The 26,021-nt window shown below is 58.1% G+C and overlaps 2 protein-coding genes across 2 annotated transcripts; both read left to right on the forward strand.

Annotated features, from left to right (window-relative positions):
• Positions 1-92: 92 nt before the first annotated feature.
• On the forward strand, positions 93-6,407 carry LOC137147195 (folate receptor alpha-like). Its single transcript, XM_067539078.1, has 4 exons — positions 93-256; positions 902-1,090; positions 3,157-3,292; positions 5,160-6,407. The coding sequence occupies exons 1-4, from the start codon at positions 119-121 to the stop codon at positions 5,435-5,437; spliced, it is 741 nt and encodes a 246-aa protein (XP_067395179.1). The 5' UTR covers positions 93-118; the 3' UTR covers positions 5,438-6,407.
• Positions 6,408-12,221: 5,814 nt separating this feature from the next.
• On the forward strand, positions 12,222-18,379 carry LOC137147194 (folate receptor gamma-like). Its single transcript, XM_067539076.1, has 5 exons — positions 12,222-12,272; positions 13,371-13,534; positions 15,077-15,265; positions 16,006-16,141; positions 16,830-18,379. Exons 2-5 carry the CDS (start codon positions 13,397-13,399, stop codon positions 17,108-17,110), a joined length of 744 nt encoding a protein of 247 aa, XP_067395177.1. The 5' UTR covers positions 12,222-12,272; positions 13,371-13,396; the 3' UTR covers positions 17,111-18,379.
• Positions 18,380-26,021: the final 7,642 nt, after the last annotated feature.

Raw genomic sequence — 26,021 nt, forward strand, 5'->3', positions numbered from 1 at the left:
GCCGCTGTGACCCCCACGCACTGCAGGGTGCGCTCTGATGACGGCAGCGAAGTCACATCCGTGTGCCTGCTTTAACTGGTAGTCTCTTGCAGCCCCGCCTTGCTCTGTTCACAGCGGGATGGCAGCGCGGGGGCTCGTGCTGGGGCTGTTGGCTGCTGGCATAGCCAGTGCCGCGAAGGAATCGGTGCTGAACGTGTGTATGGACGCCAAGCACCACAAAACCCAGCCGGGCCCGGAGGGGGCGCTGCATGGCCAGGTATGGTCTTGTCCTAGTGACACACGTCAGGCTGGTCCTAGCCACCTGCAGTTCTGGGGGCTGGTGGGTGGAGAATGAGTGAGTCACCTGGTCCTGCCATCATGTCCCGTGCAGGCTTGTTCCTTTCCGCTAGAAACAGGTGCCTCAGCGGATGCCCCGTGTTGGCTGCCAAATGTGCTAGAGGGAAGGAGTTTGTGATGCCTCAAGTGTTCTCCTGGGGCCTGACTCTGCGGCCCTTTCCCACAGGGTTAGCCTCACGAGGCAGCTCCTGGATGGGCTGCAGCATCAAGTCCCTGACGCTGCCCTATGGGGCATGCTCCGTCCCCTCCCCTGATCTTGCCGCTTTGGACCCGGTCGGCTTGCAGTAGCAAAACCAGCCCGCTTAAGCCGGGCAGCAGAGGGCTGCTTTGTCCTTCTGAAACAAAGCCCACCGCTTGCTGATCCCACAGATACATCCCCTGTTTCATAGGCATGGTCCTCAATTCATTAGTCTCGGGAAGTGCTTTGAGATCCTCAGATAGAAGGGCAAAATGCTATCCCCATGACCCCTAGAGGTTGGTGATGCTGCTACATCCACAGCATCCTCTTCGCCCCAGGGCGAGCTGCCTGAATCCCCTGCCTACCTGCCGCTTGCTGTGTTCACAGTGCGCCCCCTGGAAAGACAACGCCTGCTGCACGGCCAACACCAGCGCCGAGGCTCACCAGGACCAGTCCTACCTGTACAACTTCAACTGGAACCACTGCGGGGTGATGCCGGAGAAGTGCAAGCAGCACTTCATCCAGGACACGTGTCTGTACGAATGCTCGCCCAACCTGGGGCCCTGGATCGACCAGGTCAGGGGGTCGTTGTGGAGAACGCTGGCGTGGTGCATGTGCTCATGTCTCTCTCTAGTGGCAGGTCCCAGTGACTGACAACTGGCTGCGTAGTCAGAGAATCAGAGAAGATTAGGGTTGGAAGGGACCTCAGGAGGTGTCTAGTCCAACCCCCTGCTCAGAGCAGGGCCAACCCCAACTAAATCATCCCAGCCAGGGCTTTGTCAAACCGGGCCTTAAAAACCTCTAAGGATGGAGATCCCATCACTTCTCTAGGTAACACATTCCAGTGCTTCACCACCCGCCGAGGGAAAAGGTTTTCCTAATATCCAACCTAGACCTCCCCCCCTGCAACTTGAGACCATTGCTCCTTGTTCTGTCATCTGCCACCACCGAGAACAGCCTAGCCCCATCCTCCCTGGAACCCCCTTTCAGGTAGTTAAAGGCTGCTATCAAATCCCCCTCAGTCTTCTCTTCTGCAGACTAAACAAGCCCAGTTCCCTCAGCCTCTCCTCATAAGTCTTGTGCTCCAGCCCCCTCATCATTTTTGTTGCCCTCCGCTGGACTCTCTCCAACATGTCCACATCCTTCCTGTAGTGGGGGGCCCAAAACTGGACACAATACTCCAAAGGCGGCCTCACCAGTGCCGAATAGAGGGGAATAATCACTTCCCTCGATCTGCTGGCAATGCTCCTACTAATGCAGCCCAATATGCCGTTAGCCTTCTTGGCAACCAGGGCACACTGCTGACTCATATCCAGCTTCTTGTCCACTGTAACCCCCAGGTCCTTTTCTGCAGAACTGCTGCCTAGCCCATCGGTCCCCAGTCTATAGCTGTGCATGGGATTCTTCCGTCCTAAGTGCAAGACTCATTGGATTAGGACCTCATTAGATTTCTTTTGGCCCAATCCTCCAGTTTGTTTAGGTCACTCTGTATCCTATCCCTATCTTCCAGGGTATCTACCACTCCCCCCAGCTTAGTGTCATCCGCAAACTTGCTGAGGGTGCAATCTACTCCATCTTCCAGATCATTAATGAAGATGTTGAACAAAACCGGCCCCAGGACCGACCCCTGGGGCACTCCGCTTGTGACCGGCTGCCAGCTAGACATGGAGCCATTGATCACGACCCGTTGAGCCCTATGCTCTAGCCAGTGCTCTATCCATTTTAGAGTCCATTCATCCAACCCATATTTCTTTAACTTGCTGATAAGAATACTGTGGGAAACCGTATCAAAAGCTTTGCTAAAGTCAAGGTATATCACGTCCACCGCTTTCCCCACATCCACAGAGCCAGTCATCTCATCATAGAAGGCCATCAGGTTGGTCAGGCATGACTTGCCCTTGGTGAAGCCATGCTGACTGTTCCCAATCACCTTCCTCTCTTGAGGATAGTCATAGCTGAGTCACTCCTTCCGCTCCAGTGGTAGTGGTGGGTGTTTGTAGTGCTAAAGGCCGCAGGCTCAATTCCCCTCCAACAACAAATGACTCTGTATCCAGCCAGGGCTTGTTGCAGGTGGGTAGGACAATTTCCTCCGAAGGCTCCCGGGGGCAGGAGGCTGACAATGAAAAAACCTCCCGTCTGTTTCATTCCCCCCCGCCCTGGAGTACCTCTTGGGGCCACACCAGCACAGCTGTGATGCAGGGCTCCGCAGGCTGCCTCTGTCCCAGCGGGATGGGGCTGGTGCTGGCTGCATACAGGGGATCCAGCCTTCGATTGCCTTAGCTTGACTTCTTCCAAAGCGCTGGCTGGGAGAGGAGGGAGCTCTCCCTGGACACTGAGCTGGCCTGCCTGCCGTGGGCAGGGGGGGTGTTGCAGGGGATACCTGTGGGTTGCTGGATGCTGCTGCCCAGGTGTGCAGGGAGGCTGAGGTGAGGCCCTCCCTTCCCTGGGGCTGGGGCTGGTTCTGCTGGTCCTGGCCCTGGCTCCAGTTGGGTCAAGCACTGGTGACTGGAGTGGAGCTGGGTTGGGGGGTGGGGAGAGCATGCCTCTGAGCCCTGCTCCCAGGGGCAGCTTGGGGGTGGCTGATGCTGCCTCCCTGGGGCCCAGAGCTGGCCCCTGATGTGCCCGGCCCCGTGTCCTTGCAGGCCGACACCAGCTGGCGCCGGGAGCGGATCCTCAACGTACCGCTGTGCAGGCAGGACTGCGAGCAGTGGTGGGAGGACTGCAAGGACGCCGTCACCTGCAAAGTGAACTGGCACAAGGGCTGGAACTGGACCACGGGTCAGTGAGACGCCCCCTCTGCGCGGGCTGCCGGGCAGAGCGAAGTGACTGCAGCCTGGGGCGGGGCGGGGCTGGCAGAGGGGCCCCTGGCTGGAGGAGGGGGTCCCACCTTGTGGTACGGGTTCAAGGGCTCCTGCTTCTCCCTGCCCTGGATGAAAGCTGCTCTTTGGCTATCGAGGGGTTGGGGCTGGGATCCCGAGAGGAGTCGCCTGGCAGTGAGGGGCAGAGGGTTGGAGTCTGAACTACTCCCTGTGCTATCCCCAGTTTCTCTGATGGGGAGGGGGCGACTTGCCCTCTGATCCCCTGGATGCTTTGAGGACCCTGTGTTGGCATCTTAGCAGTGCAAGTGATCCCCGGGATGGGGCTGGCACATGCAAAGGAGCCGCTTGATTTAATTAAAAAAAAAAAAAAAAAAACCAGAACCGGGTAGGAAACGAACAGGGGACACTGATTTAAAAACTGGCAGGTCTCGGGATGCAGCTGTTAATGGGTGTATTGCCGGTGGGGTCTCACAGTGATTGGTGGTTGGCCCTACGCTCGTTAGTGTTTTTGTGAATGTCCTGGAAGAAATCAAATTCTCACAGATCAAGTTGGCCGATGACTGAAAAATCAGGGGAAGTGATAAATAACGAAGAGGCCGGGTCACGGACACAGAGCGAGAAGCTGGGCCCAAGCAATCCATGTGCGTTTTTAATATAGCCAAATGTTCACCTCTAGGGACAGAACGTCAGCCGGACTTACTCAGTGGGGGACTCGGTCTGTCCTGGGAAGCAGGGACTCTGGAAAAGACTTAGAGCAGGGGGGAACGTGGACAATTGGCTGAACATGGGCTCCCAGAGTGATATTGTGGGGGGGAAAAGGCTAATGCGCTCCTGGGGTGCTAAAGAGGGGAATCTTGAGTAGGAGTAAACGGGTTATTTTACTTCTGTGTTGGACACTGGGGTGACCACTGCTGGAACGTGTTTGTGTCCGGTTCTGGTGACCACAATTCGAGAAGGGTGTTAATAGGAGAGGGGCTCGGAGAAGAACCACGAGAGTGATTTAAATCATTAGAAAACCCGCCTTGCAGTGACTGAGCTCCTTGAATCTGTTTAGCTTAACCCCTCTCCTCCCACTCCCCCCCCCCCCCCAAAAAAAAAAAGAAGGCTATGGGGTGACTTAATCACAGCCTAGAAGCATCTGCATGGGGAGCGAATATTTAGTAACGGGCTGGTCTATCTAGCAGTGAGGGGTCTCCCACCGTCCAGTGGCTGGAAGCTAACGCTAGACCAATTCAGGCTGGGTGTGAGGCGTACATTTTTGACAGTGAGCGTAATTAACCATTGCAACAAGGTGGGTTCTCCATCACGGGCCATTTTCAAATTAAGCCTGGCTGTTGCTTCTGAAAGATCCGCCTAGAGCTGCGCCAAAATAATTCCTAGAGCGGGAGGTCAGGCTACATGGCCAGCAGGAAACAGTGGTGCTCTTGGCATCTCCGATTCTTGTGTTAGCAGAACTACCCAGGAGAAGGATCGAGGGGCTTTGGGAGAGCTGTGGAGGGAAGCCAGCCCCAGCCCTCGTGCTTCTAGGGTCTTCATTCTTACTAGCATTAAACCTTCCATCTTCCTTGCTCAAACAAAAACCAGCCCGGGGAGGGGGCGGGGGAGAACAGCCCAGGGAGCCCCTCTCGGGTCAATCCAGGCAGTGAGTGAAGCGGTTACAAGTCTCAACGTCACAGGGGAGGACGCTTTCTCCCACAAGCTGGACTGTTGCCAGCTCAGTCAGTAGCCGGGGCCGGCTGATACCTGGCTGCCCAAGATGGGAAAGGCTCACTACATGGAGCCAGCCACCGCTTGCTCACGGCCGCCCTCTCTTTCTCCTTCTCCAGGGACCAACCAGTGCCCCCGTGGCTTCATGTGCCAGCCGTTCAAGTACGTCTTCCCCCGGCCGGCGGACCTGTGCGAGAAGATCTGGAGCAGCTCGTACAAATACACCACGGAGCACCGGGGCAGCGGGCGCTGCATCCAGATGTGGTTCGACCCTGCCAACGGGAACCCCAACGTGGCCGTGGCCAAGTACTACGCCCAGAACGGGGCGGACGCCTCTCCTGGGCCGTGGGCCGTCCTGCTGCTGCTGCTGCCTCCTGCTCTCTGGTCCCTGCTCTGAGGAGCCAGGAGCTGCTGGGCCTCGCTCTCTGGGGGGGGTCTGGAAAGGGCAGCGCTTGGTGGCTGCTTGAAGGGGCCGGGCTATGGCCCCATTAGCTGGACTCTGACTCTGGGAGCTCCCCTGGCTTCTCCAGGACGTGTTTCTGCTCTGGGCACGGGGTGTGTTCGTCTGCTGTGGGCTCTGGGCAGCAGATTCAAGATCCTGTCTGGCTGCTTCTAGCCTGGACAAGACACAGTATAACCCAACTAGTCCCCGTTTCCCCTTGTCCCCCCCAACACGTACGCTTTGAATGTCGCTCCGTGATTTTGTTGTCTGTGTTCTCCTCCTCTCCTGCAGCGGCTCTGGGGGGAGATGCCCTCTGTCCCTGGGGATCTGAGCCCTGCATCCGGCCGTAACTCACGGGACAGGCGCATTTATTCTGTGTGTGTGGGTGGGTGTGCGCCCATGTGTGCAGGGCAGGTCTCCTCTAACCATGGTGCCCACAGCCAGCGGGGGGCTGGTGCCCCCCTGATGGGGATGGCTACCATCTTTGCACTCCAAGGTACAGAGGGGCAGAAATCTCCACAGGGAAGACAGCTATTGTGTGGGGCTGGGTGGGACGGGGAGGCTGAAAGCCAGGGGGACCTCTTGGGGGGGATGAGAACTGCAAGAAGAATGGGGCTATGGGAGCCTCTGGTCCAGCCTTGCTCTGTTTCCAGGCTCCTTCCTTGCCTGACCCCTGCCATCCAGCACTCCTGGGAACTCCAGGGGTTTCCTCCCCTTCCCACCTCATAACCTGCCCTGGTGTCCCTGCTTCAGCTGCTGGGACCATCCTGTGGGGTGGGTGACTGGGGCCTCCCCCCCCCCCCCCCCAAACTCTATGGGAGCCCGGAGGTTGTAGCCATCCCACCTAGCTGCTGGGTTCTGCTGTCGAGTTGGGTCTCCCTCCGCCTCTGTGCCCCTTCCCTGGCGGGCACGGCTTCCCTGGCCCCTGCCCTGGCAGAAAACTAAGTGGAAGCGTGGCCCGGCTTGGCTGCAACGCTCCCAGCTCTTGCAACAAGGGGGTGCTGCCTGGCCAGTGGCAGATGCACCCTCTGGTGACGGCCGGGACTGTGCCCCGCTCAGTGCGGGAGCTGTGTGGCTGGGACTAACGCGCCCAGCTGTGGATGCAGGGGCGCTGACCTCGGTCCGCCTGCAGAACCAGAGCGACGCAGGGGAACGCCGTCCTGCTGCCTACGGGCCAACTGCTGACCCATCTGTGCCAGCCAGACTCCCCGGAGCCCACTATGGAGACTGGCTGGAAATCTGAGCCTGCGTATGTGACTCTCTGGATAAATAAACTCTCCACGGGGAGAAACTTGCTGCCGGGTGCGTCCTAGGGCTGCAGACACAGCAGGGGGCTGATCCAAAGGTCCCTGCTGGTTCTCGTGCAGCCTTGCAGGTGTGCACCTCTGTGCTAAACTGAGCGAGGGTGAGTTCAAACCCTCCCATAACTCCTGTTCGCAGGGAAGGCAGGCGTGACTCTGGCCGTCCAGCTGGTCTGCTCAGAACCAGCCCCTGAAGGCTTGGGCTGCAGGTGGCTTTCAGAGGAGGGGTCGATTAATTCTGCCGTCTGCAGGATCCTCTCTGGGCCAGGGGCAGAAATAAACGGGACCCTGCTCCTCTCCCCCTGTCCTCCCTGCACATAGCTCAACCCACCCGCTAGCCCCTGTCAACACAAACTCAGCTGTGTAAAGGAAGCACCTGCCACCTCCTGGTGCCAATCCTAATAAAAGGGAATAGGCTCGGTGAGCGATGCAATGCCCCCAGGGCAGCTTGCGATCATCCACGCTGACCTCCTACATCCCACAAGCCCAAGAACTGCCCCCACTAATTCCTACAGCTGTGTGTTTAGGGAAATGGCCAATCTTGCTTTAAAAATTGCCGGGGGAGGAAATCCACTTTGCTAAATTGTTCCCCTAGCTAATTGCTCTCAGCGGTTTAAAAACTTCTGCCTTATTGCCCGGCTGCCCCTGGCTCCCGAGGAGGGATCGGGCTAGGGCAGCTTTTGTAGAATAGCTCCTGGGTGGACACTCTTTAGTCCAAAATAATTATTCTGCTGCCTCAGGGGTGTAATTATTCTGCAGTGAAGTCACTCTATTTCAGCCTGATGCCACCCCAAGGAGTTGGCTGGGCTAGCTGTGCTGGTCAGCTGTCCCTTGGAGACCACCCCTCACCCTGGCAGTCTGCCTTATGTAGGCTACAGGTCCAAGCAGGCAGCTCTGAGCGTCCACTACGTTGTCAGCTGCTGGGCTGAGCTGATGCCCTCTGCACCCAGCCCCGCCATGCAGTTTTGCAACAACTTCCCAGCTGCTGCCAGCAGCCTGCTGGGCCATGAAACCAAACCGTCTGCCCTGTGTGTGTGAAAGGGGGTTGTACCGAGATGGCTCTTGTCTGAGCAGGAAGCTGAGAGCGCTGACGGGGGGCTCTTGGGATGGAAGTGACCCCCAAAAACCTTCCTGCTGCAACCTCTGTCAAAGCAGAGCTCTCCGCACACCACCTCGGATCTGAACAAAAAGCCTGCTGTGCTGAAATTCCCTGTTGGCACATGTCCCAACCCACTCTCCCTGCAGTCAGGCCCCCAGGGGAGTTACCTGTCTCTAAACAAGTGGGGGGCCATCCACTGCCAGCTCCGTTACCTTTATGAGCGACTGATCTCTGGTATTCACTATGGGGGAAGGAGACTGAGACGTTGCTGAATGGGGACTGGCTAACGGCGGGGTACAAAGACCATGGTTTCCTTCCGCTAGCATTACAAGGATGCTCCGCTGCGCAGGGGCTGGGGGCACTGGGGAAGGCAGCGAAGTAACTTAGCTAAAGGGTGGTTGGAAGGGGAACTGCTGGCAGCGAGGAAGGCAAAGTTTATGTGAGCTCCCGGCTCCTGTCTGGCAGCAGGTACAGCCATGCCAGTCAGATCCCTGGGTGTGTGGTCCCCAGGGGGCTGTATTGGACCCCACCAGTGGAGCCGAGGTGCTTGCAAGCCATGGCTCCTGGCAGTGTCCAGACGCTAGCTCTGGTTGTGGCCTCTTGGGCACGCTGCTGGGCTCCAGACTCCCTCTCTAATACCCCTTCTCAGGATGTCAGCCCCTGGGGTCCCTAGGCCCGGAGACACATGCTGCACTTCCTCAATAGCCTAGGCCGGTACCCCCAGAACTTTAGCCACGTTGGGGGGGGGGGGCTGCATGGCAGTTCATGCAAGGAGGCGGTGGTCGTGGTCCATGTGGGTACCAATGACACAAGGAAGGATGGGGGAGAGGTCCCGGAGGCCAAATTTAGGCTGCTGGGTAAGAGATTGAAGTCCAGGACCTCCATGGGAGCATTCTCTGAAATGCTTCCAGTTCGACACACAGGGCCAGTTAGACAGGCCGAGCTAACGGCAGGGTCTCAATGCGTGGATGAGACGATGGTGCAGAGGGGAAGGGTTTAGATGTATTAGGAAGTGGGGAACCGTGTGGGAAAGGGGGAGCCTGCACAGGCAGGACGGACTCCACCTGAGCCAGAATGGAGCCGGGTTGCTGGCACGTAAAATCCAAAAGGCCGTAGAGCAGTTTTTAAAGTTAGGAGTGAGGGGAAGCCGACAGGTGCGGGGGAGCACGTGGTGTGGACAGACATCCCGTCGTGGAGGATCCATTAAAGGGGACATCATGTATCTAGCAGAGAGGAGAGGCTAGAAGCTGATAAAGAATAGGACCAGTCTAATGCGAGTGCTATTCACCTACATCACAGGAAGCAGGCAATTAACTATTGAGACATTGTATCGGTGTTAGTGGACAAATGCCAGAAGTCTAAATACTGAGGGGTGAACTCCACTGCCTGGTATGAAATGAGGATGTTGCTATGACAGGTGTCAGGCTGTCTGGAGCAGGGGGCCCAGCTAGCAAGTGTGAACAATCACGACCGAGAGCGGGGAGTAACGTGGTGCTCTGTAAGACAGCCCCAAATATCAAGACAGTCCCTCTAAAAGGGGGACATCAGGTCACTCTAGTCTACAGCGGCACACGAGCGTGGAGCCCAACCTCCGGGCAGACTGTGGCAAACCAGGGCACAAACCCGAGCCTGGCTGTGAGTTCTATACTGTGATTTCACCCCCCAAATATCAGGTGTGAACTCCTCACCGTGGTGTCACAGCCAGGCCCCTCAGGCAGGCTGGTCTATCTCCCACCCAGGCCAGGCTGCCTTTGAGACAGATGTTCCCTTCCATCGCCAGTCACAACAATGCTCAGATTACTGCCTGGGACACAGGACCAGTCACTTACCCCAGGTCAATTGTACCCAGGATGTCTCCTTGTTTGTCGCCAATCCTGTCATAGGCTAACTAAAGAGTTATTGATTAGGAGAAGGAAATGAGGGGTTTTGACAAGGTTAAAGCGGGTAAACATACACACACCAGTGAGTGACAGGCTTAGGGTCCAAAAAGCAATAGAAGCATCTTTAACAAGCCAGCTCTGGAGATCCTTTAGGGCTAACCTAAGCTAAACATGCACTCAAGGAAGATAAGGCCATTGCAGAAAAACTAAATGAATTCTTTGCATTGGTCTTCACGGCAGAGGATGTGAGGGAGATTCCCACATCTCAGCCATTCTTTTGAGGTGACAAATCTGAGGAAGTGTCCCAGGTTGAGGTGTCAGTAGAGAAGGTTAACACGATAAATTGGGGGAAAGTCAACACGGCTTTAGTAAAGGGAAATGATGTCTCACCGATCTATTCGAATTCTTTGAGGGTGTCATCAAGCATGTGGGCAAAGGGTGAGCCAGCAATAAAGCGTACGTAGACCACGGCGGTGGTCCCGGCAGCCAATGGCCAAAGCCTGAATGTAATGGGTAATTTGCAAACAACTATGGAAATGGACAACCTTCAGTTAGTATGCTGCCAGTCCTGGGCTCCAGCCACTAGCCTACGCTGCCTCGCGTATTCCCCACTGGGCTAGGACAGCTCATCCAAAGCAGCGTCTAAAGAGCAGCTTAGAGAGAGGCCATGCGGGTTGATGGGCCGGGCGCTGGCCTGCCACTTGGGAGACCTGCGTTCTAGCCCTGGGTCTGCCGACTGGTTTACGGCACCGCTTGCTCTTCTGTCCCCTGCCCGTGAACTCTTTGGAGCAGGGGCTGTCTCTTGCTGCGGCTTTGGATGATGGGGCCCTGAGCTCGGCGGGGGCCTGGAGGCAATATAACACCCTGATCAATAATAGTGAGTGCCAGGTGGCTTGGGAGCAGGTGACGGGAGCTCAGAGAGGTTGACAATGGGTCCATGGCAGCCTCAGGAACTGAGGTGCCTAAATCCCACTGTCAGGCATCTCTGTGATCCACGGACCCCAGCTCAGCTGCCGCCCGACTGTAGGGGCCTCAACTCCTTCGCTGCCCAAATTTCCCCTGAAAATGTCCCCCAGGCACCTCGGTTTCCGCCTGCGCTGCCGCTGCTTCAGGGCAGCCATCCCACGCCCAAGTCTCAGCGCAAACCTCCAGCCAGGTGGAGCTAAGCCGGGACGTGCCTGGCTCAGCCGCACGGACCCGGGCCCCGCTCGGAGCCCAGCTAGCGCCACGGAGAATAGCCAGGATGCGGGACGTGTTTCTCCATATACTATTTAGCCCCGTGGTTAACCTACCCACCTGCGGCGCAGTCAGAAGCTAGTTCAGTTCTCCCCTCTGCCTGCTATGGCAAAGGGATTTGAATAGGGGTTTCCTACCCAACTCACTGGGCTGGAGGGTCACTCTCGCTTCCTCTGGCCCAAGCAATATTTGATACAGAGTGGAACAGCTTCTCCAGGAGAGAGTCCAGGAGCCCTGCCGGCAGCTAGATCTCAAGCAGAGCTGGACTTCTCCCTTAACCTCGGATTTAGGCACCCGTCTCCAGGAGCAGGGCTAGGCTGAGGACACAGCATCTCCCCTGGGCTAGCATAGGCAGCTCTCTGCTCAGTGCCTGGGCTTCTGTGCAGCCCACCCTCTTGGCTCCAGCTTCTCTCTCCCCATTCGTTCCCGAGGGACCCTAGCTGGCTAACCCAAGGCGGATAGCAGGCGTTCTCCAGGCACCCACGAGTTAGATGTTGCAATGCCTGTGGCCCTTTTGAGGATGCGGCACGGGCCCACACATCTTGATCCCCGTCCTTCCCAAGTCTGCACCGCCTGTGCTAGGGGCTGTACAAACCCACAGCAAGACCTAGGGATTGGGCCCCGGGAAGGCGCCTTCCCACTGTTGTTAGCACCGATGGAGCTGCCCCTGTGGGAGAGTTGAAGGAAAAGAGGAGCAGAGATGCCAGGGAAATGAGCGTGAACGGTGCTGAGCACCTGCCAATTGCAGCTCCCATTGACACAGCAGTCTCAGGAGCAAGGCCCTTCCCTCCCCTTCGGGACAGGCCAGGTCATCGCACACCCAAGGTAGAATGGACTCCCAGCCGCCGGTTAGACAGGCCAGCTTTGGACAAGGCATCCTGTGACCCCTTTACCTGATGTAATGGACAGAGCAAAGAAAAAAGGCCACTACAAAGAATGCCCGCTAGGTGGGAGTCCTTGGCATCCTCTGGCCAGGACCTGCATCAGACAGCTGATCTCTGAAATGAAATGCTGGATTGTTCTTTTAACAGGGGGTTAAGCTGCCCTTCAGGCAAACACACCCAGCTCTTGGCCCGGTATTAAAACTGCTACTTTAAAGGTAATGAGCCCGGGTGAGAATCAAGCCTCATTAAGCACCTCGCCTCCTTGCTGGGAAGTGTTAACACCTGTGGCTCAGGGGGCTTGACTATTAAACCTGACTCCAGCAGGCTGTCTGCTGCTGTGCTGTGCTGTGCGTTTGCCTGAAGCTGCTGTGAAGGGATTTTTCCAGCAAGGTAGGAAGGTTTTCCCCTAGTGTGCTGGGGGCTGGTTTAACTTCTAGGTCTAGAGTTTAGGTGTAAATGTAATTTGCTTTGTAGCTGCTTTTTGCTTCTAGAGGGGTGTAAATGGCTTTCAAAGCCCTGTGTGCCTTGTTTCTGTGCTTGGTGTGTTGTCTAGCCAGCACTTCAGGGGTGGTGTTCTCATATCACGGCTGCTGAATTGGGCCTGTAATATGTAGTTTATAGGAGAACACTTAATAGTGGAGGAACCCAGTTAGTCTGGGGGGGGCTAATAAGGGAGAAGGGGAGGTGACAATGGAATAGTACAAGGCCTCCTGATCTCTTCTAAGGGCTGTAAAAGCCCCCTCTCGGGGACTAGAGAGTCCAGTAACCTGAAATGACTAGAAATCACTTTGATTAAAAATCTCCTACGACCAGGTGTGGGTGCACTCAGTCCACTCTTGCAGCATGTGACCCACGCAGCCCAATGTTGGCTGGGTGTGTAGCTGCCCAGTCTGTTTATCCTGTCCCCGCTGATGGGAAGGTGGGTGTAATCAGACTGTATAATGCCCTGCTGGAAGAACGCAGGGCGCTAACAAGCCAGGAAGTACGGAGTGGTTCTAGGCAGGGGAGCCTGTGCTTGTGATTAGTGGGATTGGCTGGCCAGGGTACCAGTGGGTCACACTCTGTGATAATCGCTGTGACTCCCTGGATAAGGGTCAGAAGAGGCAACCAGTAGCCAGTGTTCAGGTCTGTACAGTGGAGGGGCTTGAGGGTCCCCGTGGGTGGCTGTAGGGTGGAGAGGGGCTCAGCATGGGTGGAAACCAGCCCGCCTTGAGGTCAGACTGGGTGCGCCGCTCTGCGTCTAGCCAGGCTTCCCAGGCCAGCCGGTCAAGCTGGGTCAGGGGTTGGAGATGTGCCTGCCCTGCTTGTGCCTCACTTGGATGGCGAACGCTGCCAGCAGAGCAGATGTCTCAGTAGCACGTCCCCACGGACGCCCTGGCCTGGGGATTCCCTCCGTCTGCTGGAAGCCACGCACCTGAGCAGTGCCCGTTCTCATGACCACAGCGAGGCCCTGTCCGTGCAGCTGCTCTAACGCGTCTCCTCTTCCAGCCCCGCCTTGCTCCGTCTGCAGTGAGATGGCCGCGCGGGGGCTCGTGCTGGGGCTGCTGGCTGCCTGCATAGCCGGTGCTGCGAAGGAATCGGTGCTGAACGTGTGTATGGACGCCAAGCACCACAAAACCCAGCCGGGCCCGGAGGGGGCGCTGCATGGCCAGGTATGGTCTTCTCCTAGTGAGACACGTCGGGCTGGTCCAGTACCACTGGGAACTCTGGGTGAAGAATAACGGGGTCACCTGGACCTGCCTTTCCTTCCAGTGCAGGCTTGTGCCTGGTGCTTTGGACTGGAGCTGAAGGGGTTTGCAACACCCCAAGAATTGGGTGTGTTCTCTCTGCTCTAGGAGACAGAGGCAGGCAGGGTCCCGGTGTGAGCCAGCCTCATAGGCAGCTCTTGAAAGGACTGTCCTAGCAGGCTGCTGATGCTGTCTCCTGCCTCTCCCAGAAGCTGTTGCACATCCTTGGGCTTGAAATGAGACCCATCCCTCTCTCAGGGGCAAAGCAAGCCCGTGCCAGCTGGGCCACTTTGTCCCTCTAAAAAGAGGCCTGTCCCTTGCTGATCCCACCAGGCTGGTTTTGGAACCAAGGCAGCCGGGATTCCTGCCTTTCATTCCCTGCTCTGCCACGGATTCTGTGGGTTAATTTCATTCGCATAATGGGCCTGGAGAATGGAAGGTGTTAATGTGATCCTGTCACCGTGTAACTGACTGCGGTTGGGGGTTCTGAGTACCGTGACCTCAGCCGGTTTAGATCCATGGCGACAGCCAGCATTAAAAATCTCTCACACCTTTTTTATTAAAGCTGAAGGAAAGGCAGTGAAAAGGGTGGAGCATTTGAAACCTAAAGGACCAAGCAAGCCTTTAATTTAACGGGTTCTTTGGTCCTTTTCCTTTTAGCTGTAGCAGTTTTCAGAAGGCAGTCTCTCTCCTCCTCCCCCCCCCCCCACCTGTCTGACAGCTGTAAAATGGTGGTTACCCTCTTTTTGGAAAAAGAGGCATCAATAGAAACGATCTGGAGCTGTTACGTGTGAGCCCATTTCCTGGCAGACCAAACACACCAGGGCAGAGAAGACCAGCAAAGAGAGGATCTGCTGTGTCTGTGCCCCAGTGCTGACCGTTCTTGCAACCTCCCTGCTGGAGAAACACAAGCCCCGTGCTCGGTCTGGTCAGCCCCTCCGAGACCCGGCAAATGGGAATCCGCAGGGGGTCTTGTTTTTTGCTGTCTTTCTGGTCACCGGCTCGCAGCCTTGCAAACTAACTCCAGTTCGCTGCTTTCTGGTTCCCCGGTTCTCTGGCTTACCAGGCCCAACCGCAACATGACCTTCTGCTGATTAGTAGGCGTTTTAGTTTGGCCTCCTACAGAAAGGGAGGCAAAGACTGAACCTCTTTCCGTGCCCTCTCGTTCCAGGGGCATGGAACCCTTTAAAGGTATCCAGCGTCTCCCAGGTGAGCTCTCAGTTGGGGTAGATCTGGAGGCCCTCATAATAAACCTCACTTAACAGCTGTGTGGTGGCTCCGGCCCCTGTCCATAGCATCCCTATTTCATGTGTGCCCTTCACTCCCAGCTACGTAGCCGGGGGCTGCCTATGCATGGGCCCATTGTGCACCATTAGAGGCGGCTGCCGCTAGGATGCTGTGGATGAACTCTGCCACCAGGGCGAGCAGCCTGAATCCCTGCGTCCTGGTCCCTTGCTGTGTTCGCAGTGCGCCCCCTGGAAGGACCACGCCTGCTGCACGGCCCAGACCAGCGCCGAGGCTCACCAGGACCGGTCCCACCTGTACAACTTCAACTGGAACCACTGCGGGGTGATGCCGGAGCGGTGCAAGCAGCACTTCATCCAGGACACGTGTCTGTACGAATGCTCGCCCAACCTGGGGCCCTGGATCGACCAGGTCAGGGGGTCGCTGTGGAGAACGCTGGCGTGGTGCATGTGCTCATGTCTCTCTAGTGGCAGGTCCTTATGGACACCCCAAGGAGTTGCTCCTTCCCCTTGAGTGGCAGGGGCTTGGGCTTTCGCTGCCGACGGTCCCAGGTTCAATTCTCCCCTGGCAGCTGGCGTCCCTGTATCCCACCAGGGCCCGTGGCCTGTGGCTAGGCTGGAGGCTGCATGGATGAATGGCTCCTTTGTCCCCCCACCCCATGCAGAACCCCTTGGGTCACACCCTCCCCACTGCTGCCGAGGACTCCGGAGAGCCTGGTGCCAGCGCGAACTGCCCTGCTGAAAGCACCCGGTGGGGCCGGACGTCTGGGTGGGACTGACGCTGCCTCTGCCCCGATGTGAGGGGTGGGCCCTGCAGCGTGTTTGCAGGGGAGGTAACAGCTCTTCCCTGGACGCTGAGCTGGCCTGTCTGCCGCGGGAGGGAGGGGTGTCTGCAGGGGATACCTGTGAGCTGCTGGATGCTGCAGGGAGGCTGAGGTGAGGCCCTCCCTTCCCTGGGGCTGGGGCTGGTTCTGCTGGGCCTGGCCCTGGCTCCAGCTGGGTCAAGCACTGGTGACTGGAGTGGAGCTGGGGTGGGGGGTGGGGAGAGTATGCCTCTGAGCCCTGCTCCCGGGGGCAGCTTGGGGGTGGCTGATGCTGCCTCCCTGGGGCCCGGAGCTGGCCCCTGATGTGCCCGGCCCCATGTCCTTGCAGGCCGACACCAGCTGGCGCCGGGAGCGGATCCTCAACGTACCGCTGTGCAGGCAGGACTGCGAGCAGTGGTGGGAGGACTGCAAGGACGCGCTCACCTGCAAAGAGAACTGGCACAAGGGCTGGAACTGGACCACGGGTCAGTGAGATGCCCCCTCTGCGCGGGCTGCCGGGCAGAGCGAAGTGACTGCAGCCTGGGGCGGGGCGGGGCTGGCAGAGGGGCCCCTGGCTGGAGGAGGGGGTCCCACCTTGCTGTACGGGTTTGGGGCTGGCTTGGAGGCCCAGGAGATGGTGGAGGAGGGATGCCTTCTCCCTGCCCCTGGATGACTGCGCGCGTGCGCGCTGAGCATAGCATCCAGCAAACCCGGGACGTCTCCTGCTGTGGAGATGATGATGGCCCTGGGGTGAGGGCAGGGGCTGAGCTGGGAAGTCTCTTGCGTTCGCAGAATGGCTCAGCAGGTGACCACGTGGCTCCAGATCTTCCTCCACCGGCTGCCATGTGTGGGGCGCCCCTCTGTAGAGACTTGCGGATCCAGCCGGCTCTGCTCCAGCGTCTCCTGACCACGGAGGAGGCATCGCAGCAGTGGTGGCCTGGGGGAGGAGCCGGAGGGTTTAAAGCAGGGCTGGATGGATGGTGGGGGATGTTAATGCCCCGTCAGTGGGTGGAGGTGTGCCTGGGACTCGGGGCACCTAGGCTGGGCTAGTGGCCACCTGCCAGCTCAGTCAGTAGCCTGGGCCTGGCTGATACCTGGCTGCCAGAGCTGGGAAAGGCTCACTCGATGGAGCCAGCCACTGCTTGCTCACAGCCGCCCTCTCTGCTTCTCCAGGGACCAACCAGTGCCCCCGCGGCTTCATGTGCCAGCCGTTCAAGTACGTCTTCCCCCGGCCGGCGGACCTGTGCGAGAAGATCTGGAGCGGCTCGTACAAATACACCACGGAGCACCAGGGCAGCGGGCGCTGCATCCAGATGTGGTTCGACCCTGCCCACGGGAACCCCAACGTGGCCGTGGCCAAGTACTACGCCCAGAACGGGGCGGACGCCTCTCCTGTGCCGTGGGCCGTCCTGCTGCTGCTGCTGCTGCCTCCTGCTCTCCGCTCCCTGCTCTGAGGCGCCGGGAGCTGCTGGACCTCGCTCTCTGGGGGGGGGGTCTGGAAAGGGCAGCGCTTGGTGGCTGCTTGAAGGGGCCAGGCTATGGCCCCCCCTAGCTGGACTCTGACTCTGGGAGCTCCCCTGGCTTCTCCAGGACGCGTTTTTGCTCTGGGCACGGGGTGTGTTTGTCTGCTGTGGGCTCTGGGCAGCAGATTCAGGATCCTGTCCGGCTGCTTCTAGCCTGGACAAGACACAGTAGAACCAGATTAGCTCCCCCCCCCCCCCCCCCATGCACTCTTTGAATGTCCCTCCATGTCTGTCTGTTCTCCTGCCACGCTCCTCTCATGCAGCGGCTCCGGGGGGGATGCCCTCTGTCCCTGGGCCTCTCGGCTCTAACATGCAGGGACTCCGGGGCTAGGTGCACTTATTCGGTCAGGTTCCAGAGCAGGGCAGGAGCCCTCTAATCATGGTGTCCCTCCATTCACTGGGTGCGAAGTGGTGGCACTACCTTAATGTGCAGATGCAGGGGGGATGTAAGGGGCCAAGAGCAGTTTTGAGACTGGGGAAAGGGAGGGCACAATCTCGCCAGCAAAAGGCAGTGGGACGCTGCAGGGGAGGGGAAGTGCAAGGAGAACACGGCTACTGGACCATCTGGTCCTGCCTGGTTTGGTCTCCAAGTCCATCTGCTAGGGCCGGCTTCATCTTCTGGTGTCTGATCCCTGCCATCTCGTGCTTCTGGGCAACGGGGCTGTTCCCTTCCTCCCCTAGCTCCCAGCCTGCGCTCCCGTCTCTGCTTCAGCAGAGGGGCTCCCTCTTAAATGGAGGGGTGTATCTAGAGGTGGGGGAGGAGGCTGGAAGGAGCACAGGTGCGTGTAGATAGTAGCTACTGCCTGTGAGCTGCAGGATGCTGCTGTCCAGCAGGGAGAGAACCCCTGGACATCTGCTCGAATGCCTCTCCTGTCACAGCCTCGGGCCTGGATCCCGGCAGGCTTTGGTTTCCTGGCTCTGCTGTCAGCACAGGCCGGAGGGGAAGCGCTGGCTGTCTTGGCAGCAATGCTCTCGCTCTGGGCCGCAGCCAGTCTCCTGCACTGCCTGCCCGCACTGTGTGCCGGCTGCTCCCCGCGCTGCCTGCAGGCAGAGTGAGCTGGTACCGCTGGAGCAATGCTCAGGTGTGCGCTCTCACCCTCCCTACCCCATGTCTCCCTTGCAGCCAGTTCCCACGGTGCCCCTGGGAGACTCACCCGCTTATGTACCAGAACCTGACACAATAAATGCTCTCAGACTTGCTCTGTGCCTGGCTCCTCCTTGATAGACCAAGAAAAATGTCCTTCGGCCGGGTCCCCACTGCCACAAAGGTAGTGGGAAGGGCCCAGCTGGGCTGTGGATGGCCCTCAGGTTGTCTGACAATAGGGTACCTTGGTACCTGGGGGGCAGAACTCGCTCTAAGAGTAGGTGTGGGGTGGAGCAGGAGCTGGGGCTAGCTCCCGCCCCTGCTACAGCCCAAGGGATGCCCTAAATGTTGGGGCTGTAGGGGGGTTTCAGATCCAGGTCTGGTGAATGCTGACTTCTGCTGCGTCCTCTCATGCAGGAGCCAGAAACCCCGCTCCCCCTTCTCCCACCACTCAGACACAGGAGGAACGATACTCTGCCCATAAAGGGGGCACAGGCATCTCCCCCGCTCGCTGAATCCCGGCGGAGCGGTGTTCAAGAACCAGGGGCCTCCTCCACTCCCAAAACCTGAGGCTGTACAACAGCCCCTCCAGGCCCCACCTGGGGGGGGGGCATAATCTGTGTCTGTTCCCCACGCCGCTGAAAGCAAAACCTTTCAGATGCTTGCAGGAGGGAATTGTGACAAGGGCTGGCTCCCTTCCAAGGAGCTGCAGGTTGGGGAATGTGTGAGGAGGAAGCTCTGTGTCAAGCCCCATGTTTCTGCAAAACCTTTCGTCACATGTTCTGCCTGGGCGTGGGTGCAGGGGGGGACCCGCGGTGTGCAGACGCAGGGCCCGGCTGGCTGTGGCACTGCTGAACTGCTCCTCTCCTGTTAGGACCCCCCCCCCCCCAAAGATGCTGGCAGGCCCTGTCTTCACACACAGCTGCCCTGGGGAGGGGGCGAAGAAGCCGCTATCTAGAGCTTCTCCCAGCAGCAGCGTTACACCACCTCGCTGAGAGGCGCGAGCTAGGGCGTGGGAGAAACTCCCCTGCTGACGGAGCGCTGTCTGGGGGGGTTGTTAAGGCTGGTCTAACGACGGTGCTCAGGGCTATGCCCCCAGCGCTGTCGGTATAGCACCAGTGTTCCGCCCCAGGCCGTGGGTCTCACAACGACAACGTCTCCCTGGAATGGGGAAATGACCAAGGGCTGCATACAAAGAACCTGGTTTCCTGCCCCTCGACTCCCAGAGCTGTGGGATTAGCGCTGGCCGAGGGGACTGCGGAAGGAGAAGCTGTGGGCAGGGAGCAGCCCAGCCGCCGTGTGAACTCTCCCCTGCTGCATGAGCTCCAGCCTCTTTCACCGGACCCAAGCCTGAGACCGTGTCTGTGCCCAAGCCAACAGGCTTTGGCCCTGGCCTCTAGTTCTGGCTTCTCAGGCACACGCCTAGCACGCAGACTCCTTCTCTGACACCCCTTGGGGGGGCAGCTGAGCAGCGACTTCTGTTCTCTTGGCCCTAAGACCCCCTCCTGCGAGCCCCTTCTTCCAAATCTGCCCCCTCCCACCCAGCTCCGTCCTCTGGGGCGCGCTGGAGCATTGAACTCGCTGGGGCCTGTCTGCCAGTTATAAGAAGCAGCGCATGGGCCTCTGCGACTGAGTTTCCTAAATACACCCGGCGCCCGTAGGCCTGCTGGATCGCTCCCTGTGCAGACGAACCCTTAGCCCTGCTCTATGCTGTGAATTACTGGGCTATAACATACGTTGCTCATGGGCAGGACTAAGCCACGCCCCGAGGCGCTGGTGTAGACCGTGCTATGTCGGCGGGAGGGCGTCTACATGCCTACCACCTCTTGCAGGGCGTTGAGGCGATGGGCAAACCCGATGGCGTACCGTGGGGCTCCAGCACCCGGGCACCAATACTTGCATTTGCACCCTGCCGGTGGCAGCAGCGCCCTGTGGAGGGGGGAGGGTCTGCAGGCCTATTTTCCCCTCTTCCCCCCCCCCCCAACCCGCTGTGGGGGCAGTGGGGCAGCAGGAGTCACAGGGGCAGATTCCTCTAGGCCTCCCGGTGGCAGGGGAGGGGCGTGAGGGGCTCTCTCGTTGCACCCCGTGTGAGGCCGGAGGGGCCGGAAGGACGCTTGTTCCCCCTGCAGCGGGAGCCCCTTGGCCGCCAACACGCCTGAGCTGGGGTCGGCGCGGCCACCAGGGATGTCAAAGACTGGTGGCCCCTTGCCACCTGCCACAGGGAGGGGTGGCTCCTCCAAGGAGGGCCTGGCCGGTGCCCCCCCCCAGGCCGGCGCCTGGGGGCATGGCCCCCTGTTGGTATGCCACCGGGCAAACTCTCTCCCGCTGGCTTAGAGCATCTACCACAAGCGGTGCAGTTGTAAGCACTGCAGTGTACACGTGGGCTCGGAAAGCGCAGGCGTGGTACAGATCTACGAGGAAACAGACGCCAGGCTGCAAGCGTGTAGCTCTGTCTCCCTCTTCTCCCCCTCTCCCCACTGCTCTCACCCCACTAGTTTGGGCTGAGCACCATCTATATTCAGGCTGGGCAGAGACTCCCTTGTCTTCCTGCTGCTGCTGCTGGCTGGCTCCCCCACCCCCACTCAGTTTTGGTCTTCAGCCCCAAGTCTGAGGCTCCGCGTTCAGCCCAGCACTCCTGGTGCATAGAAGGGGGGAAAGAGGATAAGCATCAGTAGCAAATTATTTGTATTCTTCTAGCAGCCAGGATATTATTTGTATTATCCTAGCCATGCGCTAGGCACTGTACAAACAACAAAAAGAGAGTCCCTGCCCCAAAGAACTTACTACCTGAGCCAAGAGATGACTGATGGATCCAGACAGCCAGGGGGAGCACAAGGGAACAACAAGACAACATGAAGCAGCAGGCTCCGCTGCGGTTCTCGGTCACTGGCTGGGCACCGTCCCATTCCTTCTCCAGCCCTGCACACGGCGCCGTGGGCTATGTGTGTTCCGGGTCAAGCTGGGGCTCAGCACCATCTGGCCAAACCCCAGCAGAGGGGTTGGACCCTAACCTGCAATGCGGGTTTACAATCAAGGTTACTCACCACACCCAATGCAATTCATAAGCATCAGTGTTCCCCAAAGTGTCACAACAGCTGTGACAGCCCTCCACGCCGAGCACCCAAAGAGGACAGAGCAGCAAAGGGGATGTAACAGCACGGGCGGGTGGGGATGGGGCGGAGTGGGGGGCAGATATTTTCAATGGAGGGAGACTCAAGAGCTCAAAGGGGAAGCGATCCTACTGCAGGGCCCACTCCAGTGACGGCATACAATCAACACTGATGAACATCTCGAGGGCAGCGACTCCTGCGAGCGGCTTGCAGGCTGGGTAAGCGGGCCCAGAGGAATGGGTGCACTCGGCGTCCTGGGGGGTGAGCGGGCCCCGCAGCCTGGGGCGTGCGCTGCTCAGCCTCCGTACGCCAGGCAGCGCCAGGATGTGCCAGGCGATCGCCCCGGCGTTGCATGCGGTCGGGCCGGCAGGCTGCAACCGCTGCCTTCAGCTCTGCGGCCTCGCTCGCCGAGTTCGTTCCCCGTCCGGCTGAGGGAGGGGAGCCTGCTCCCAGTCAGCGGATGCCCCAGGAGGAGGATAGGACGGGGCAGGCCTGCCCTGCGCCGCGAGGATCGAAGATCTGCCCCCGCCCGCCGCAGAGCTGACTGCTTCAGGGAGCCTCCGCTGTGAATCCGGGTCATGCCACCCAGTCAGCGCAAAACAACGTCCGTAGTAAGCAGCAGTGGGTGTGACCGGGCGTCCCAGGCTGTGTCCTCACCCCTCTCCCCTGAGAGACCGTTCCACAGCTGCATCCATCTCGCTGCCAGGAAGTTCCCTTGCTACTCCAACCCACGTCTTCACCCCACCCTGCAGCTCCTCATCACACCCCCTGGCGCCTCCTGAAGTAATTCTTCCTCTTCCTGGGTCGCTTCCCTTTGGAGCATCTATCAGCTGGGTTCTCCTGGCCCTTCACCCCGTGGTTTCCAACCTTTTTTTTTTCCATCTGCGGACCTCTGAACAATTTCGAATGGCGGGGTGGACCCCGCTGGAAATCACAGAATCCGAGAAGATGAGGGTTGGGAGGGACCTCGGGAGGTGTCTAGCCCAGCCCCCTGCTCAAAGCAGGACCAACCCCGACTAAACCATCCCAACCAGACGTAGTCTGCGGCCCCCCCGCGCTGACAACCATGCCCTCAGCTCTTCACCGCCAAGCTGTGTGAGTTTGGCTCTGTTCATCATCCTCATGGCAAATCCCAAAGGGATGTGTTCTCCTTGCAGATCGATCTTGGCTCGATCTCTGGCTAGGTCCTTCCGGCCATCTGCTCAGTGTATGTCCCTCTCCAGCCATCTGTCAATAGCAAGAGCTGCCAAAACCCACCCGGCGCTGACGGAGGCGGGTGCTGAGATCAGCTTTGAATAGCCTCCTCTCTGATCTTGTCCTGCCACTCAACACGGAGCAGCTGACGAAGATGGCGAGGATCCAGAACGTCAGTCCGGTGCTTTTCAGCCTTCCTCAGCGCTCACGGGTCACGGGTTAGTGCTTTTGATTTCCCCTAAACCCATCTCTCCCCAGGCGCCGCCTGTTGACTTGTGTTGCTCCTCTCTGAGCTGACTGTGCTTCTCCGTGGCCTTACGGAACAGTCCGGAGGTTGTTGTGTGACGGGATCACAAGTTTGGGTGACAAAGGTAACGGTGTTCACGTGACAGGCTCCAGGTATGTCTGTGCTACAGAGACTATCCCGGCATAGGTAGGTCGTCGCATCGATGCTGGGATAATCCCGTAGCATAGATGCAGCCTACACCCACAGAAAAGTGTTGTAGGAACAACACCTCCCTGGGCGACGGTAGCTACCTCAACCGATGCATTCTTCCACTGCCACAGCTGGGCCTGGACCGGTAGTGAGGTTGCCATAGTTACGTCAGTTAGGGATGTGGTTTTTTTCCCCCCCTCCTCAACCAACAGACCTACGTCTCCCTAACTTTAAAGCGTAAACCAGACCTCAGACTTTTGTGGGGCATTTGACTTCATACCACGTGAGACTCTGATTTAAAAAAATGAGCAGAGTAGAAAAGCAACGCAGCCCACCAGTGCAGGGCAAGCAAGAGATCCTATCAACGGACCTTGTTCGGTGCTGGAGGCCTCCCAGATGCCAAGCTGATGGACAGGGTGGGCATGCCTGGGATATAACGGAGCCCTCTAGGTCACCCACAAGTTACAGGGCATGTGGCAGAAATCACTGGGTGAGCTTCTCTGGCCTGCATTACGCAGGAGATCAGAGTGGACAATCACATTGATCCCTGATGACTTTTAAAGCCTATGAATCTATAAGTATACGACTAGCTCCAGTTTGTCAACCAACAGACTAAAATGTGTGAGCTTCTCCTTGGTCTGAGACGAGGCGGCAGCTTCGCCCCCACCCCTTTTCCACTGTTTTAATTCTCTTTGTGTTCCGGGAGCGCCTCCGAGCCCCAGCCACGAAGCAGGACCCCGCGCTGAGGCACTGTGCAGACACAGAACGAAAGGTGGTGCCTGCCCACAACAGGGTAAGACAAGGGACCCACCTTGCCCCAGACAGACCAATGGGGGAGCACAAGGGAACAGCAGCGTGCGCCGATTCTGAAATCCGTATTCTTTACTGAAACGTTTTTCCTTCTTCTGGTCTCGCTGGCTTGTAGGGTCACTCTGGAAATGTACACGCTGGCTTGATATTGTAGGGTCTTGTGGAAGTTTGGGGGCTTCACTCCGGGGTTTGTCATGGTAGGGGTGGTCTGGGCCTGTGCACAGTAGTTAGTTTTTGTAGGGCCTGCATGCACTGGTTTGTTATCATAGAGTCGAGCTAGGGCTGCGCACCCTGGTGGCTGTTGTTATTGTCTGGTGCTGTGCACACTAATTTGTTTTCATAGGGTTGTCTTGCTAAGCACGGGGCTGCACACGCTGGTGTGTTATTGTAGGGCCACTCTGGGCCAGGTATTGTGGAGTTTCCTGGGATGAGCACTAGGCTGTTGTGACACAGAGGCTCCTTGTTCTTTGCAAGCAACTCCTACCTCAGACCTGGCAAACTCACTACACCAAACACACGTCTTGCAGGACATTTACCCCTAAAGAGTAACATGTAAGGTATCTACAGAGAGCTCGTGACTTGTCAAGACCCAATGCGAGATGTCTGTCTGGGTAATATTTAAGGAATAATGTATACTTACAGAGTGCTTTATGGATTTGGAGTAGAAATTAGTCACCAGGGGATAGTGTGTCTCGGTGATGGCCTATCCTAGCAGGAGGGAGTTGTCACCCGGCCCGGATTAGCCGGGGATATAATGGAAGGTTGAATTGTCCCGTCTTGCTCCATCCCAAGCCTGGGAATGGAAACCCTCAGAGACAACTGCAAACAATCGACACCACTTGGAGGTGAAAAGGGGACATTACAGCAGACAGGCGATCGCCCTGCCTAGGAATAGAGACCAAAGACTGTTCCAGTGTAACACAGGGGGAAAAGGCCCTCCAGATCCATTCACTGAGGAACTTCTTGAGGGGCAGGGGTGTTCTCATGAAAAATTGGATCCTGGTTCCTGCGAAGCCAGTCAGCTCCACAACAGACTGAGCTTTGGGGGGGTGGAAACCTACTGTATTAGCTAGGCAAGGAAACCATTGATAAGTGTAGACCCAGGTTTGTGTTTTGTGATTTTGTTTTATATTGTAACCGTCTGTTTCCAACATGCTCTCTCTCGGTTCTAGTAGAATCTCTATATTTCCTTCAACAAAGCTGCCTTTGTTTCACTGCAAGAGCTGTGTGGTTTACCGGTGAGGTTGCATAAGGTAAAACTGAAAAACTGGGGCACATGGCTCCTCTGGGGACAGAAGACGGGGGATTTCTGTGAGTAGCCAGCGTCAGGGGCTGGATACCACAGGGAACGATTCAAAGGGACTCAGGGCTTTGGGGTGGGCCTATTGTTAACCTGCAAGGCAAAGCCAGGACTGGCCCAGCCCAGAGGAGGGTGTTTGAGTGGCTGACAGGCCGTGGTATTCAGGAGCTGGCCCCAGCCACCACGGGCAAGGCTCCCTCTCGCTAGGGGTAGGGGTTAGCCAGGTGCCCCTCAGTGCTGGGTGCCCCAAGAACCTGCTGCCTCCTGGGAACTCCTCTCTCTGGCAACCTCTAGAGCATGTGTTCCCTAAATCAGGTCTCACGGCTGTCTGTCCCCTCCTGCCCCACTTGGCTCATGGGAGGCGGGAAGCCCGGAGGAAGTTGCAGTGACCCCACTTCCTTTCCCCCCAGAGGAGATCTGCAACTTCGCAGCTGCCTGGCTCTGGACCCGGAGTCTCAAATTCGCTGTGCAGCTCTCCCTTTCTGAGCGGGGGATTCGCTCGACTGCTCCCTGCAGCTGCCTTTTGAAATACTGCCTTCCTCTTTCTCTTCTGCCCGCATTTACATTTTGCATGGCTGCGGCGTGGGCTGCTTCCCTGGGGAAAAGGCTAGAGGACACACGAAGAGAAAACAAGCCAGGGCCCTTGGGCGGCCTCAGATCCCTTCGCCACCGTGGTCCTGAACCTCGCCTCGGGCACTGTCTCCAGGAGTGGAGGAGTCCTGCACTCAGCCCTGGTAGAGACCGGGGGCAGCACACCCTGTGTGGACGTGCATTGCTGGAGTGGCCATGCTGGCCTGCTGTACTCCTAGGGTGGGGCGACACGGCAATCGGGAGTGTGACTGCAGCACCTGGAGACGTACCCAGGCAAACTTTGATCTAGCTAGCTCACACAACAGCAGTAACAATTG

This window comes from Emydura macquarii, unplaced genomic scaffold, assembly GCF_026122565.2.
Source record: "Emydura macquarii macquarii isolate MOO-44397 ecotype Brisbane River unplaced genomic scaffold, CSIRO-AGI_Emac_v2 contig_509, whole genome shotgun sequence".
Taxonomy (NCBI): domain Eukaryota; kingdom Metazoa; phylum Chordata; order Testudines; family Chelidae; genus Emydura; species Emydura macquarii.